This window comes from Plecotus auritus (genome assembly GCF_963455305.1).
Source record: "Plecotus auritus genome assembly, chromosome: X".
Classification (NCBI taxonomy): Eukaryota; Metazoa; Chordata; class Mammalia; order Chiroptera; family Vespertilionidae; genus Plecotus; species Plecotus auritus.
In genome coordinates this window covers 114,227,759-114,241,092 of record NC_137784.1, presented here as the reverse complement: position 1 = coordinate 114,241,092, position 13,334 = coordinate 114,227,759, and the positions used below count along the sequence as shown (strand labels likewise).

Sequence of the window (13,334 nt, the reverse complement as noted above, 5' to 3'; positions counted from 1 at the left end):
CCACAGTGGTTTGTCCTAAAAGCAGTGAGATAGTTCAACTCTGCAGCAGTGGTCCTCCTGAATCAGCAGGGATTGTTTCACAGTGTGCTGAGGACGTTGTCTAGGCCAGTGGTCAGCAAACTCATTAGTCAACAGAGCCAAATATCAACAGTACAACGATTGAAATTTCTTTTGAGAGCCAAATTTTTTAAATTTAAACTTCTTCTAACGCCACTTCTTCAAAATAGACTCGCCCAAGCTGTGGTATTTTGTGGAAGAGCCACACTCAAGGGGCCAAAGAGACGCATGTGGCTCGCGAGCCGCGGTTTGCCGACCACTGGTCTAGGCTAAAGTCAAGGTAATCAGGGAACATACAGGTGAATCAGCCCCCAAGTGGCTCACCATCAGGTTGGGAGCAAAGACATTACACTCTGCCCTCTTGCATCTGCAGTCATCATGACATTCTGAAGAGAAACATTCTGGGCACCTCCAAGAAGCTACATGATCTTTGTTCCTGATACCCTCTCTCATTTCTAGCCTAGTCATATGGGCTGAACATTCTTTTAAAGAACCAAAGCTCACACTTAAAACTTGAGCAGCCCCTGCTTCTCTAGTCCTATTTGACAGATATAGAACAGATGGAAAGGCAGCTCATCCCTTAGTCTTTCCTCAGTATTAGTAATCTGTTTACTCAGCCCCCGATACTGGAATTTTAACTCTTGGGGTTGGGTGTGGTGGTAGATCCTTTTCTCACCAGAATGATGTATAGGTTAGTCTTTATCTAGCCTTTTCCAGCTTGCATTGTTAGAAAGGACATCTCAGACATCTAGCAAGCAAGGCCTAAGTTCACATTTTTAAGAGTCCAAAGATATTTTAAAAACTGTATATCTTCCTTCTGAATGAGTGAAACGCATCTCAATCCCCAACAGACATGATTTTCAAAAACAAAGTTTTATCACCAAGGGATTACCTAGAAACTTGATTCCTATATTAGAGAACCAGTTTACATTCAAAAGATATATAACTACTGAGTCACTGAAGAATTTCTTCAGATTTTTATTTGAAATAAGCAATGTCAGTAGTCCGTTTTGACTGCACCTTGCCTCTTACTGCTGCACTCAGAATTTTCTTTCAACAGAGCAATGACATATTCCATCCATGTTCTTCCCTCCTGGACACTCCTACCACCATCTTTACCTTTCAATATGGCCTACATTTTGAAGTGCTATATTCTAAGGGGGAGAATGTCAGACTCATATTTCTTAAACTACTTGCTTCTTCATACTCCTGTTAGAGGTATCTCTCACAGATACCAGAGTGGTATTACCAAACAGCCCCCTGAGTCAGTGGGAGAGGGCCATTCCCAACCTTGATCCTTGTCTTCTCATATAAACAAATTTATACAAGACCTTAACTGTGTTGTGAAAAGCCAATTTATTAAAGTAATTAAAGCATGCACCTTTACTGAAAAAGCAAAGCAAACAAACATATACATCTGGCTTATGATGTGCAGACAGGCTCTCAGCATATCTTAAGAGTGAGTTGGGTGGGGGTCCAAGGCGTTATATACCCTCCTGTCTATAAGTTTCAGAATTCTTCTGCTGAATATTTTGGTACAGATTAATTCCCAAGGTCCCTTTTTACTTTGTTGTGGCCTTCCCAGAATTCATGAGAAGCACCTGGCAACTATCTTGCCAAGCCTTGAGACTGCTGGCTTCTCTGCTTAGGGAGTAAAACTCCCCTTTTTCCTTTCCCCGGTACTGTCCCTTTCTGTATTCTCTCATTGGGGGGGGGGGTGGTTTTAACCATTTGATCTCAAGTGTCCTTGGCTGGGGAAGATAATGGTTTGTTAGTTACAAGCTGGCTGCAAATTGCCCACACTGTTTGGCCTTGTTTTAACTTTCCTGTCTCAGTTTCCCTATTCCTTCTGCCATGGAATCCTGTAACAATGTCTTTCAAAACAAAATACCTTCACTCTTCAGCCGTACCAAAACCCCTGCTCGGACTCCTACATAAAAACTGACCCAGATTTCATGCTTCTAGAAAATTGAAAAGCGTGAAATAAAGAAAGCAAACCACCCTTCTGAATGCATCTTTGGCCTTATCCCTCAACTGCTCCAGCTGCTGAAGAACTATGGAAGTTGAAAAAAAATCTTTGTTGTGCCTACAACACCTTGCATGAAAGTGATGAATTCAAACCCGGATGCTCTCTCTATTTAGCTCAACGATCTGCAGGTCCATGTAGACCTCCTCCTTGACACACTGAGTTCTGAACAATAGACTCTCCAAGCTTTGGAGCCTAGTTTCCCCTTAGAGGGCATTATCTTAATTTTCTCACAGCACTATATTCTGATTTACCTCTTTAAAGGCACCTGATGTTCAGTGGAGTAACTTTAAGGTCTATTGTGAGACAACAAGAATGATAATACCTGGAACTGTTATTGATCAGGATGTTACTCATTTCAAGGGGTTTGACACTTGGGGTGGTCTATTCAAGAACCAGATATGGCTATTGTTAGGTAGTTTTATTTACTTATAATAGGTAAAGAAGACAGAGGATTCACATCCAAAGCTCTGTCTCCCTGAAGGGATGCTTAGTCATTGCTTATATACACTATTTGGTTAATTACATGTTGATTTCTTCTTTGCAGTTAGCTAAACTTACCCAGTTGCAATCCCAGTCAAGCACATTGGTTTCAGCTGCATCTTCAAAATTATTACATTTTAGCAAGAGTAGTATTTAGTAAGAACCAACCTTGAGATCGTTGTCCTTTCTTAAAGGAGACAAGAAGCATTAAGATGAAAACTCAAATAATGTTAGTGCTTCAACAATAAAGATTAAAAAACACACAAATAATGTTAGTGCCAAGTGTGTGGCACAAAAAATGACTGCTACAGGTCCCGTCTAGGCAGAGAAGACAGATGCACAACAGAGGTGACTAGGGGCCACGCAGGGCCAATTGCAGTAAGATGCTGGGTGGTGGGCTCATCATCTCCAGCCCTTCCCATCTATAATCAGTAGGGTGGTCCATTACAGAAATGACATCACAGAGGGTTATATGAAGGAGGAAAAGGGGAAGGAGCAAAGCATTGACTACAAATGTCTTAATAATGAGCAAATATGGCAGGAAAAATATATTAAGTAAAATGACCATGCAAACAATTGAATCCCAGCAGGGTAGAACAGATTCTATGTAACATTCTGTGACAGAGAGCAAATCTGCACATATGCAAACTTAGACTGGTCAAAATTCAATCTCTGATTTAGCTCAGGTTTCTGTAGCTAGATCCGGTAGCAGAAACAGCTCCCCAGCTGTAACTCTAGTGTAATTGCCCTCAGGCCAAACACTACATGCCCAAAGAGTAATTGAGACACCACAAACATTGGTTATTCAGTTGCCACAAATACAAATTGTTCAGGTAGCAGCAATTGGAGAGAGAGATGAATCTGCAGAATCAGAAAGTGTAATCAAATCTCATAAAGGTAGAGAAATCATTTTATGAAGACACTTTATTAAAAAGTACTGAATGAACTTCCCTCTGCTGATGTGACTGGTGTTTTCAAGATTGAAGAAGAAAAATCAGAGGAATGAGAAATGCCATCTAACATTGTTACCATGGCAATACCGATTAGTATACAGTACATCAGACTAGCACAGGGCAATATGGTATATATGCTGCAGTAAGATATGTACAGTAGTAGCTTTGTCTTCTCTATTTATAGTAAAGCAACACAGGTTTTGCATTAAATTGTTTCACTTAAAAGTGTATCATTAATACCTAACTTGTGTATTATAAAATGAAAAATGAATTTTTTATTAAAGTGAGAAATTTTTAGTGATAGCTGTCATATACTTTTGAAAAGTAAAATTTTTGTTACTGAATATAGAAGACAATTTGAGGTTAAAATAAACAAGGAACAGTTTTTCTATTTCTATGTTCATATTTATGTCTTGTAAAAGTTTAAAACTTATTTTTGTTGTCTTTATAATGCATTCAAACATGATAAGACACAAATGTTTGTATTTGATTCTTATTGGTTTTTGGTACCAAAAATTATATATCATAGTTACTAATCTAAAGGAAGTACATTTGTTTTCTAAATTATGTTTTAAATGTAATTCTGTTTTCACTACTCTCTACTAAGTTCATTTGTGTTGCAGTTTTTCCCTAAAAAATGGGAAAAAGATTTTTTTACCATACCAATCAGACAGATCAATTTATTTAAAATATTAGTCACTAAACAAAAGCAGTCACATTTACTTTTTTAAATGACTTACATGAATTATATTAAGGTTCAGAGTGAGACAACAAGCATGAATGGCACTTGGAATAAAGTTAGGGTTCAATGTTTGATAACAAACAGGTAGATCTGACTATGGAATAATTTTAGATTCAAGCATGAAACAACACACTGGATCAAAGTTTAGATTCATTTTGAAACCACAAGCACAAAGACAACCACTTGTTAGTGTGAGACAAAACCAGGAAATTTTATGGTTCAGTGTGAGACACCATGCATGAAGACTGCTGGAATAAGGCTATTCTCAGTGTGAGAAACAATCCTGAATATGACTGTTGGAATGAGGTTAAGTTTCATTGGACAACACAAGCAATTAGATGGCTGCTCAAATAAGATTATGCTTCAGTTTAACACAACAAGCATACGATGAATGCCAGAGTGAATTTATTTATCAGTGTGAAACAAAAAAGTCTCAAACTGACTGCTGAATGAGGTTAGGTTTGGTATGCAACAAGAAGAAAGAAAATCACCCTATCCTCTTTTGCTCAGTGGTTAGAGCATCGGCCTGTGGACTGAAAGGTCCCGGGTTTAATTCCAGTCAAGGGCATGTAACTCAGTTGCAGGCTCTATCACATCGATGTTTCTCTCTCTGTCTCTCCCCCTCCCTCTCTCTCTTAAAAAAAAAAAAAACAATGGAAAAATATCCTCAGATGAGGATTAACCAAAAAAAAAAAATTATAATAACAGAACAGAAATTGGCAGAGTAGATTTTTAAAAACACATCTCTATGCTGCCTACAAGAACCTCATTTTAATTTTTAATGTGATTTTAAAGATTTATTTATTTTTAACATAGTTTTTTTTCTTTTTTATCCTCACTGGAGGATATATTTTTACTGATTGTAGAGAGAGAAGAAAGGGGGAGGGGGAGAGAGAGAGAGAGAGAGAGAGAGAGAGAGAGAAAGATAAACATCGATGTGAGAAACATTAAGTAGCGACCAGGGATGGAACCCGCAACCTAGGTATGTGCCCTGACCAGGAATCGACCCCACAACTTTTTGGTGCATGAGATGATGCTGAAATCAACTGAGCCACACTGGCCAGGGTGTCATTTTAAGCATAGTTTTATGCTTCTTATTAAAAAAAAACACATTTTTCCAGGGGGGGGAGGTTAATGGGGGGGGGGGGAAGGAGACATATGTACTACTATTTGTAATACTTTAAACAATAATTAAATAAAATAAAAAAGATTTTTCCAAATATATTACAAAATAAAATTACTTAATTTTATAATGAACACAAATATTAGTGAACTTGGAAGCAAAAGAGCCTGGAATTGTAAAGGTTCGTTCAAGCCATCTAGTTTAATGACCCCATCATGGAAAACTTAATTTAACAATATCCCTGACCAATAATTTCCAAGTGGTGCTAAGATACTGCAAATGACAGGAGCCTTATTGCTTCTCAAGGTTGTCCATTCCTTAAATTGGCCAAAGACAGTTTCAGCCGACTGGCCTAAATTCCAAACCACAGAATAGTACTGTGGTAGTTTAATCCCTCTCCAGCATAGTAGGCCTTCAAGTACTTGAAGGAAATCTCATATCTCTTTTATGGTTTTGTTCTCTAAACTACAAACATTTCAAACATTCATCACAAGGCATGGATCCAGTTCTGTCATCACCCACATTCCTTTCCTCTGGAGTGACTCCAGAGGAATGCTCTTTTTTGTGTGTGTGTGTGACATGATAGAAGTCAATTGGTAAAGATTTTTTAACATGCAATTTTATATTGAGTTTTTTCTTTATTGATTAAGGTATTACATATGTGTAAAGTCATAAAACAAATCTAAAAATATCTAAAAGAATGGGAAGCATACTGCCCATCTGGTGTGGCTTAGTGTTTGAGCATCAACCTATGAAACAGAAGGTCATGGTTTGATTCCTGATGCCCAGGTTGCGGGCTCCATCCCTAGTGTGGGGCGTGCAGGAAGCAGCAGATCAATGATTCTCTCTCATCATTGATGTTTCTATCTCTCTCTCCCTCACTCTTCCTCTCTGAAAGCCGAGCTCATGGCTGGTGAGCACAGTGGCAGTGGCGGGAGCCTCTCCCACCTCCACAGCAGCACTAAAGATGTCCGACTGACGGCTTAGGCCTGCTCCCCGCCTAAGCTGTCAGTTGGACATCCCTGGAGGGCTCTGGGACTGTGAGAGGGTGAAGGGGGCTGAGGGGACCCCCCAAATACACGAATTTTATGCACTGGGCCTCTAGTAGAAAGATAAGAAAATCTCCAGATATCTAGAGTGTCTTGGCTGATTATCATCCTGTGTACCAAAAGGTTGCCGGTTCGATTCCCTGTCAGGGCACATACCTGGGTTGCAGGTTCTATACCTGATCTGGGCACACGTATGGAAGGCAACTGATCGATATTTCTCGCCCCCCCCCCTTCCTCTCTCTAAGCATGCTCTTGGGTGAGGATTGAAAAAATCTCCCAACATGTGAGAAATAAGCAACACAATTCTAATTAATTTATAGAATTTCTACATAATAATAACAAGCATGTGGAAACTCAAACTAAAAATACAATATCATTTATAATTGCTTTAAAGAAAATGAGTACTTAGGAATACATTTATTAAACATGTACAGGATCTGAATACAGAAAATTATACAAATTTTGATGAAAGAAATCAAAGATCTAAATAAAGACACATAGTATGTTCATGCATTGGAAGACTAAACATAAAAATGATGTCAATTCTCCCCCAAATTGGTCTGTAAGTTTAATACTATTTTAAGCAAGAATTTTGTACCCATAGACAAACTTATTCCAAAACTAAGCAGACAAACACAAGTCCTGGGATAGCTAAAGAAATGTTGAAAAACAAACAAAAAAATGTGAGGAATCGTTCTCAATATTTACATATACTATATAACTACAGTAATCAAGACAGTGTGATATTGGAGAAAGAATAGATATCTAAGTCAGTGCAACATAATAGAGGACACCAATATGCTCAAATATGACAAATATAAAAAATAAATTCAAAGGAGGAAGGCTAGCCTTTATAACAAATTGTGATCTAGCAATTGGACATTCATAGTCAAAATTTGAACCTGGACTTTAACCTCTGAAACTTACCAAAAATTAACTCAAAATTGACCACAGACTTAAATGTGAAATTGATCTTCAAAACTTTTAAAAGAGAACATAGGAGAAAATCTAAGGGTTCATAAAAAGTTCTTACATATGATGCCAAAACCACAATCCATAAATAAATTGGACTTCATCACAATTAAAAACTTTTGTGCTGAGAAAGCCCTTGTCAACAGAATGAAAAGACAAGCTACAAACTGGGAGGAAATTATTTGCAAGTCACATATCTGACAAAGGACTCATATCTAGAATATATAAAGAATTCACAAAGCTTAATCAAAACAGTTCAATTAAAAATGAGAAAATACATTTCACTAAAGAGGATATAGAGATAGAAAATAAGCACATAAAAAGATTTTCACCATCAGTACCATTAGGGAAATACAAATTAAAACAAGTTAATATCACTATATATCTGTCAGATGGCTAAAATCAATTTAAAAACACCAAATACTAAGGAGGATGCAGAAAAACTGGATATATTCACAAATTGCTGATGCGAATGTAAATGTTACAGCCACTCTGGAAAACAGTTTATGAGAGTCTTTTTTTTAAAATATATCTTTATTGATTTCAGAAAGGAAGGGAGAGGGAGAGATAGAAACATCAATGATGAGAGAGAATCGATTGGCTGCCTTCTGCACATCCCCCTACTGGGGATCAAGCCCACAACCTAGGTATGTGCCCTTTACCAGAATTGAACCTGGACCCTTCAGTACGCAGGCTGATGCTCTATCCACTGAGCCAAACCAGCTAGGGCTTTATGAGAGTCTTAAAAAACAAACCATACAATCCAGCAATCATACTTTTGGGCATTTATCCCAGATAAATGGAATTTTTTGTTTGTACAACCTGTAAACCAATATTCACAGTAGTTTTATGCCTAATAGCCTCAAGCTGGAAACAATCCTGATGTCCTTCATGAATGAATAGTACAAAAACTATGGAACAACCATATCAAGGAATATGACAATTAAAAGAAATTAACTATTAGTGTTGGACATTCCCAAAAACTTGGATGACTCTCCAGAGAATGATGCTCAATGAAAAAAGCCAATCCCAAAAGGATATACAGTGTATGATTACATTTCTATAACATCTTGAAAAGACATAGTTATAGTAATATACAACAGAGTAGTGGTTGCCAGGCATTAAGAAAAGAGAATGAGATGGAAATGGGTGTGTTCAAAAAAGGCAACATGAGGGATACTTATGGTGATGGAACTATTCTGTATCTTGACTGTGGCGGCAGATGCATGAACCTAAGCATGTGATAAAATTCCATAGAGCTAAATACACACACATGAAAACAAGTAAATTGGGGAAATCTGGACAAGTTGGATTGGTTATGTCAATATTCTGATTTTGATACTGTACTGTAGTTTTGAAAGATGCTACCACTGTGGATAACTGGATAAAAAATATATGGGATCTCTCTGTATTTTTTCTTACAACCACATGTAAACCTACAATTATCTCAAAATAAAAAGTTTAATTAAAAAATCAATTGCAGCCCAGACAGTGTGGTTCAGTGGTTGAGCACCGACCTATGAACCAGGAGGCCACAGTTCGATTCCCAGTCAGGGCCTATGCCTGGGTTGTGGACTTGATCCCCAGTGTGGGGCATGCAGGAGGCAGCCGATCAATGAATCTCTATCATCATTGATGTTTCTGTCTCTCTCTCCATCTCCTTTCCTCTCTGAAATCAATAAAATATATTTTGAAAAATCAATTGCAGTTCTATATACTAACAATGGACATGTGCAAACCAAAATTACACACATACTATCTTGTGCAGCCACTCCAAAGAAAATGAAATAGATATAACTCTAACAAAATATGTACAGGGTGACTGAGTGAGAACAAAGAGCCCAAAGGAGTTCTTATGTGGTGATGAAATATTTTTGTATTTTGATTGTAGTGGTGATTACACAAATCCTGACATGAGAAAAATCACTAGAGTAATACATATGCGCACACACACAAATTAATGCAGGCTAGAAAAATGGTGAATGCTGAATTAGGCTGTGATCTAGTTAACAGTAATGTACCAAAGTCAATTTCCAAGTTTTGATCCTATACTGCATCTATGGAAAATGTTACCATTGGGGAAGCTAGGTGAAAGGCACAAGGTATTATTTGTATTATTTTTGCAACTTCCTGTCCCTACTTGTTTCAAAATCAAATGTTAAAAATACATGAGATTAGGCTAAGGAGAGGTTTCACAAATAATTGGAGAAAACAGGCACTGCAAATGAATTAAGCTGAATCCAGTCTAGAACAAAGGGTTTCTATGTGGCACAAGTCTATATTTCTGTGGCCCCTTTTTTCAAATAATTAGTATTTTCATTGAATTACACAAGTAATACTTATATACATGTAGATATGCATACATATACACAGTAAAAAGTGTTATGCCGTCCTTCCTACTGCCTTAACCAGAGTTAAACAATGTTGACTAATTTGATATATCTGCCCTGGTGTTTTTTATGCATTCATACCCATGCATATTATGTTATTGATAAAATCATGATGCCACACAATAATCTAGTGTCTCTGAAACTTGTTTTTCCTTGACCATGTAGGTATGACAATTGCTCAATCGGTGTACATGAATCTGCTGAGTTCTATAAATAGTTACATGGATGCCATAGGGATGTTCACTTGTGACAGTGAAAGGCATTTTGAGAGGCCCTTAATACTCAGGCCAGCCCTCCTCTTGAAAACTTGGATGAGTTCTTCCTAAATCCACTGCTTGCAGATAGATTTTTAAAAGTTATAACTATAATGAAGTGTGAAAACATGGTCGAGTTTGGGTTGGATTTGGTTTAGAATAAAGATGAGATGAAACCATGAAAGGGCTTTTAAGCCCACCAGCAAGAAAAAGTCATGAAAAGGGCAAATGAAAATCTGAGAAGACCTGCAATATCCAGGGCAAAGATAGACTAAGAGGAATCCTTAGAAATCACTATGGAGTGAAAGGTAAGAGCAACGACGCAATTCATGAATAAAGAAAAACACACATGACCCAGCAAATGTACCAGAAAGGATATTTTATGGGTTTGTTGGAACGCCATAGTGCATTGGTACTAGAGAAATATGAATTAAACAAAGGTACGACGGGTTGGGTGGCCAGATTTTCTGTGGAGACAGTGAATGGTGGGCCTTCCATAAGGACTCGGTATACCAGTCCAGAACTTCTGCCCTCCACTCTGCTCTACGGCTTTCCACAAAAGTAATCCCTGGGGAGCACCGCTTTCTAATTAGCTCAAGCCCTCAGGCTGTGCTCTTAAAAACCTGGGCTTGCCAACTGGGCTGTGTCCTGAGGAGGCCTTGCCAACTGGGCTGTGTCCTGAGGAGGCCTTGCCAACAGGGCTGGTGCCATTGGTCTGGGCTATATTCCCTGCAGAGGCTCTGTGGCTGCAGGCAAGAAAGGCTGATAAAAATGGAGGGCGGGGCTATGCTGGTGGCCACACCTCTGGGAGCCGGCAAAGGGGCGGGGCTGTCTGTGGGTCTCAGAGGAGGGGCAGGAGCTGCTGCAGCGTCCTCCCGAGAGCTGCTAGGGAGGAGGCTGAGTGCGGAGCCCGGCAGGAGGGCTTCCAGGACTGGCGGGTCGCTCCAGGCCTCCTGAACACCTGCCCTTGGCTCCTGTTCCTGCGGGTGCGCAGGGCCTGAGCCTGCTGGGCCCATGGCGGTATCCGCGGCTCTGTCCGCTGCGGCAGCAGCAGCGGCCCTATCCAGCCTGACATTGCGACTTTCGCGATTGGCCGCGGCCCGCGGCTCTTACAGCGCCTTCTGCAAGGGGCTCACGCGCACGCTGCTCACCTTCTTTGACCTGGCCTGGCGGCTGCGCATGAACTTCCCCTACTTCTACATCGTGGCCTCCGTGATGTTCAACGTCCGCCTGCAGGTGCGGATCGAGTGAGCGCCTGTGGCCACAGCGGCCCCGCAGGAGGGTGCCGCTCCCACCCGCCCGCCCACATGGAGGACAGCCGGGACGCGGCGCGGAAAGGAGGAGGGGTGGCCCGGGCCCCTGGACCCTAGAGCTCCACGAGAGGACGCTGGTCACTGAGCCACCAGGGCCACCGAACCCCGGACCCAGGCGTGACCTGCGCACACGCGTTGCGGCCAGTGCAGCATTGCACAGACACTGACAAAACGGACCCTTTCCGTAGGGCTCCAGAAAATTATCTAAGTACGGCCGACTTGTTGCCTCACATTGGCCAAAGTGGGAAACCAGAAAGAAATGCTGCTGCGGGGACTTGCTTTGACTGGTCTCAACCAAAAAGGTAGGCTGCCAGAGAGAGGTTGCACCTGCAGGCTGGAGGGAGGCGGTTGCCATGGCACCTAAACGTCTAGGCCCCTGGGGTTGTTGGGGGGGGGGGATATGGAAGGACCCAAGGAAGCCAGCCCAGAGAGCTGCGGAGCGGAGGCTGACAGAGTTACAGGCTCTTGGAGTCCCTTGCCATGATTCCAAATTGGGGGTGAGGGGTGGCTGTAGCTTAGGCATCTTGCATCTCAGCGGTTCAGCCCACCACCCATGGAGACCTGGGTGTCCCCTCCCGCTCACAGCCAGCCCCCGCCCCTATCCACAGAGGCCCAGGAGGTGTCACCTGAGCAAGAGGCAATGGAGGGGAATGGGCTGGGGTGGCCCATGGTACCACACTTCACCCTCCTGGATAGGTAGCCTGGAACCCCAGGTCTGCCCCCTTCTCAGCACTCAGGCCCCCGGGCTCTCTGCAGCCCCCTGAATCCTGCCCCTGCTCTCCCTTTTGCTCCCCTCCTTCCTCTTTGAGGAAGAGTGGAAAGATGCCTTCCTCCCTAGCAGTCCCCCAGTTTTGCTCTTCTGCCATCTCCAGCCCTCCCCTTGCCACAGAATGCTATCCTTTGCCCCAGACAACGTCCAGGAGTGCGCTGTGAAACGAAAGCATCTGGGAAAATGTGGATTTCCTTGAGCAGAGGCAGGTTTCAGGCTGGGGTGGGGAGAGCAGATGGAGAAAGGGCTTGTAGAGAAGGCAACACGTGGAGAACTGGGGCCCTCCCTGGGTAGGGAGGCAACTCTCAAGTCTCCATTTCTTTGTTTCAGGAACCAGTGTTTGTAGCCAGTGACTCGCCCCTTCTCTGGCCTCATCAAGAGTCAAATCTGTGCCCAAGGACCCCCTACCCCTAGAGCTTCCTGGTAGCAGCTGAGTGAAGGGCCTGGCTGAGGAGGAGATGAAGGGCCTGCCAGGCAGAGGCCCGAGGTATGGGGCAGCCCAGAGGTCTGGTTCTGGCATGGGGAAGGACAGGACGATGTCACCTGGGCACTGAAATCTCCTAGCACACCAAGAGGGTGTTCTATTCTCTCTACCTGCTGACATGGGAAACTGGGGTTCTGGGAGGGGGCTCACATTTGCCCTTGTCACACAGATAAGAAGTGGTGGACCTGGCCCAGTGGGATGGGGCAGGGGATCACAAGGCTCCCAGGGGAGCTAGGGAGAGAGAGGTTCTGGGTGGGGAATGGGGGAACTAGCTTTCCTTGGAGTGGTATGGGCGGTCACAGGAAACACCAGGAGCACAGTCTGAGCTGAGATGGGCACAAGAGAGATGAGTCCAAGGATCCCCTGGGCAGCTAAGGCCCTCACCCACAGAGCCAGGTCTCCCCCCGCCCCCACCACCCCAGGCTTAACCAAGGGCTCCTCAACAATTGGGCACAAGCCTCTCAGTTTGGGTGGGGGAGGTGGAGGTAGCTCCTGGGGACCTGATGTGACCAGAAGGTAAAGGATGAACTGGGGGTGGGTGGAGACAGGGAACCATACATGACCCATCTCTCTGTCCCAGGCTCGGATCCCCCACACCCAGGATCACACAGGAGACTCTCCTCCAGATGGGCTTGGATTGGTCCTGGAGGCCTGGGCTGTGCTGCTGACTGGTGTACCAGCATGGCCAGGAACAGCCCAGAGGGGAGCCAAGAGAGATC

At 42.5% G+C, this 13,334-nt stretch overlaps 1 protein-coding gene across 1 annotated transcript; it reads left to right on the top strand.

Moving 5' to 3' along the window:
- Positions 1–10,912: 10,912 nt before the first annotated feature.
- LOC308240606 (small integral membrane protein 10-like protein 2A) lies at positions 10,913–11,434 on the top strand. The gene has a single exon (XM_080653912.1). It carries the CDS (start codon positions 11,064–11,066, stop codon positions 11,298–11,300), a length of 237 nt encoding a protein of 78 aa, XP_080510038.1. The 5' UTR covers positions 10,913–11,063; the 3' UTR covers positions 11,301–11,434.
- The last annotated feature ends 1,900 nt before the right edge of the window (positions 11,435–13,334 follow it).

What these genes read in the sequence shown, in the direction of transcription:
- LOC308240606 (XM_080653912.1), top strand. Translation starts at nt 11,064, where the DNA reads ATGGCGGTATCCGCGGCTCTGTCCGCTGCGGCAGCAGCAGCGGCCCTA.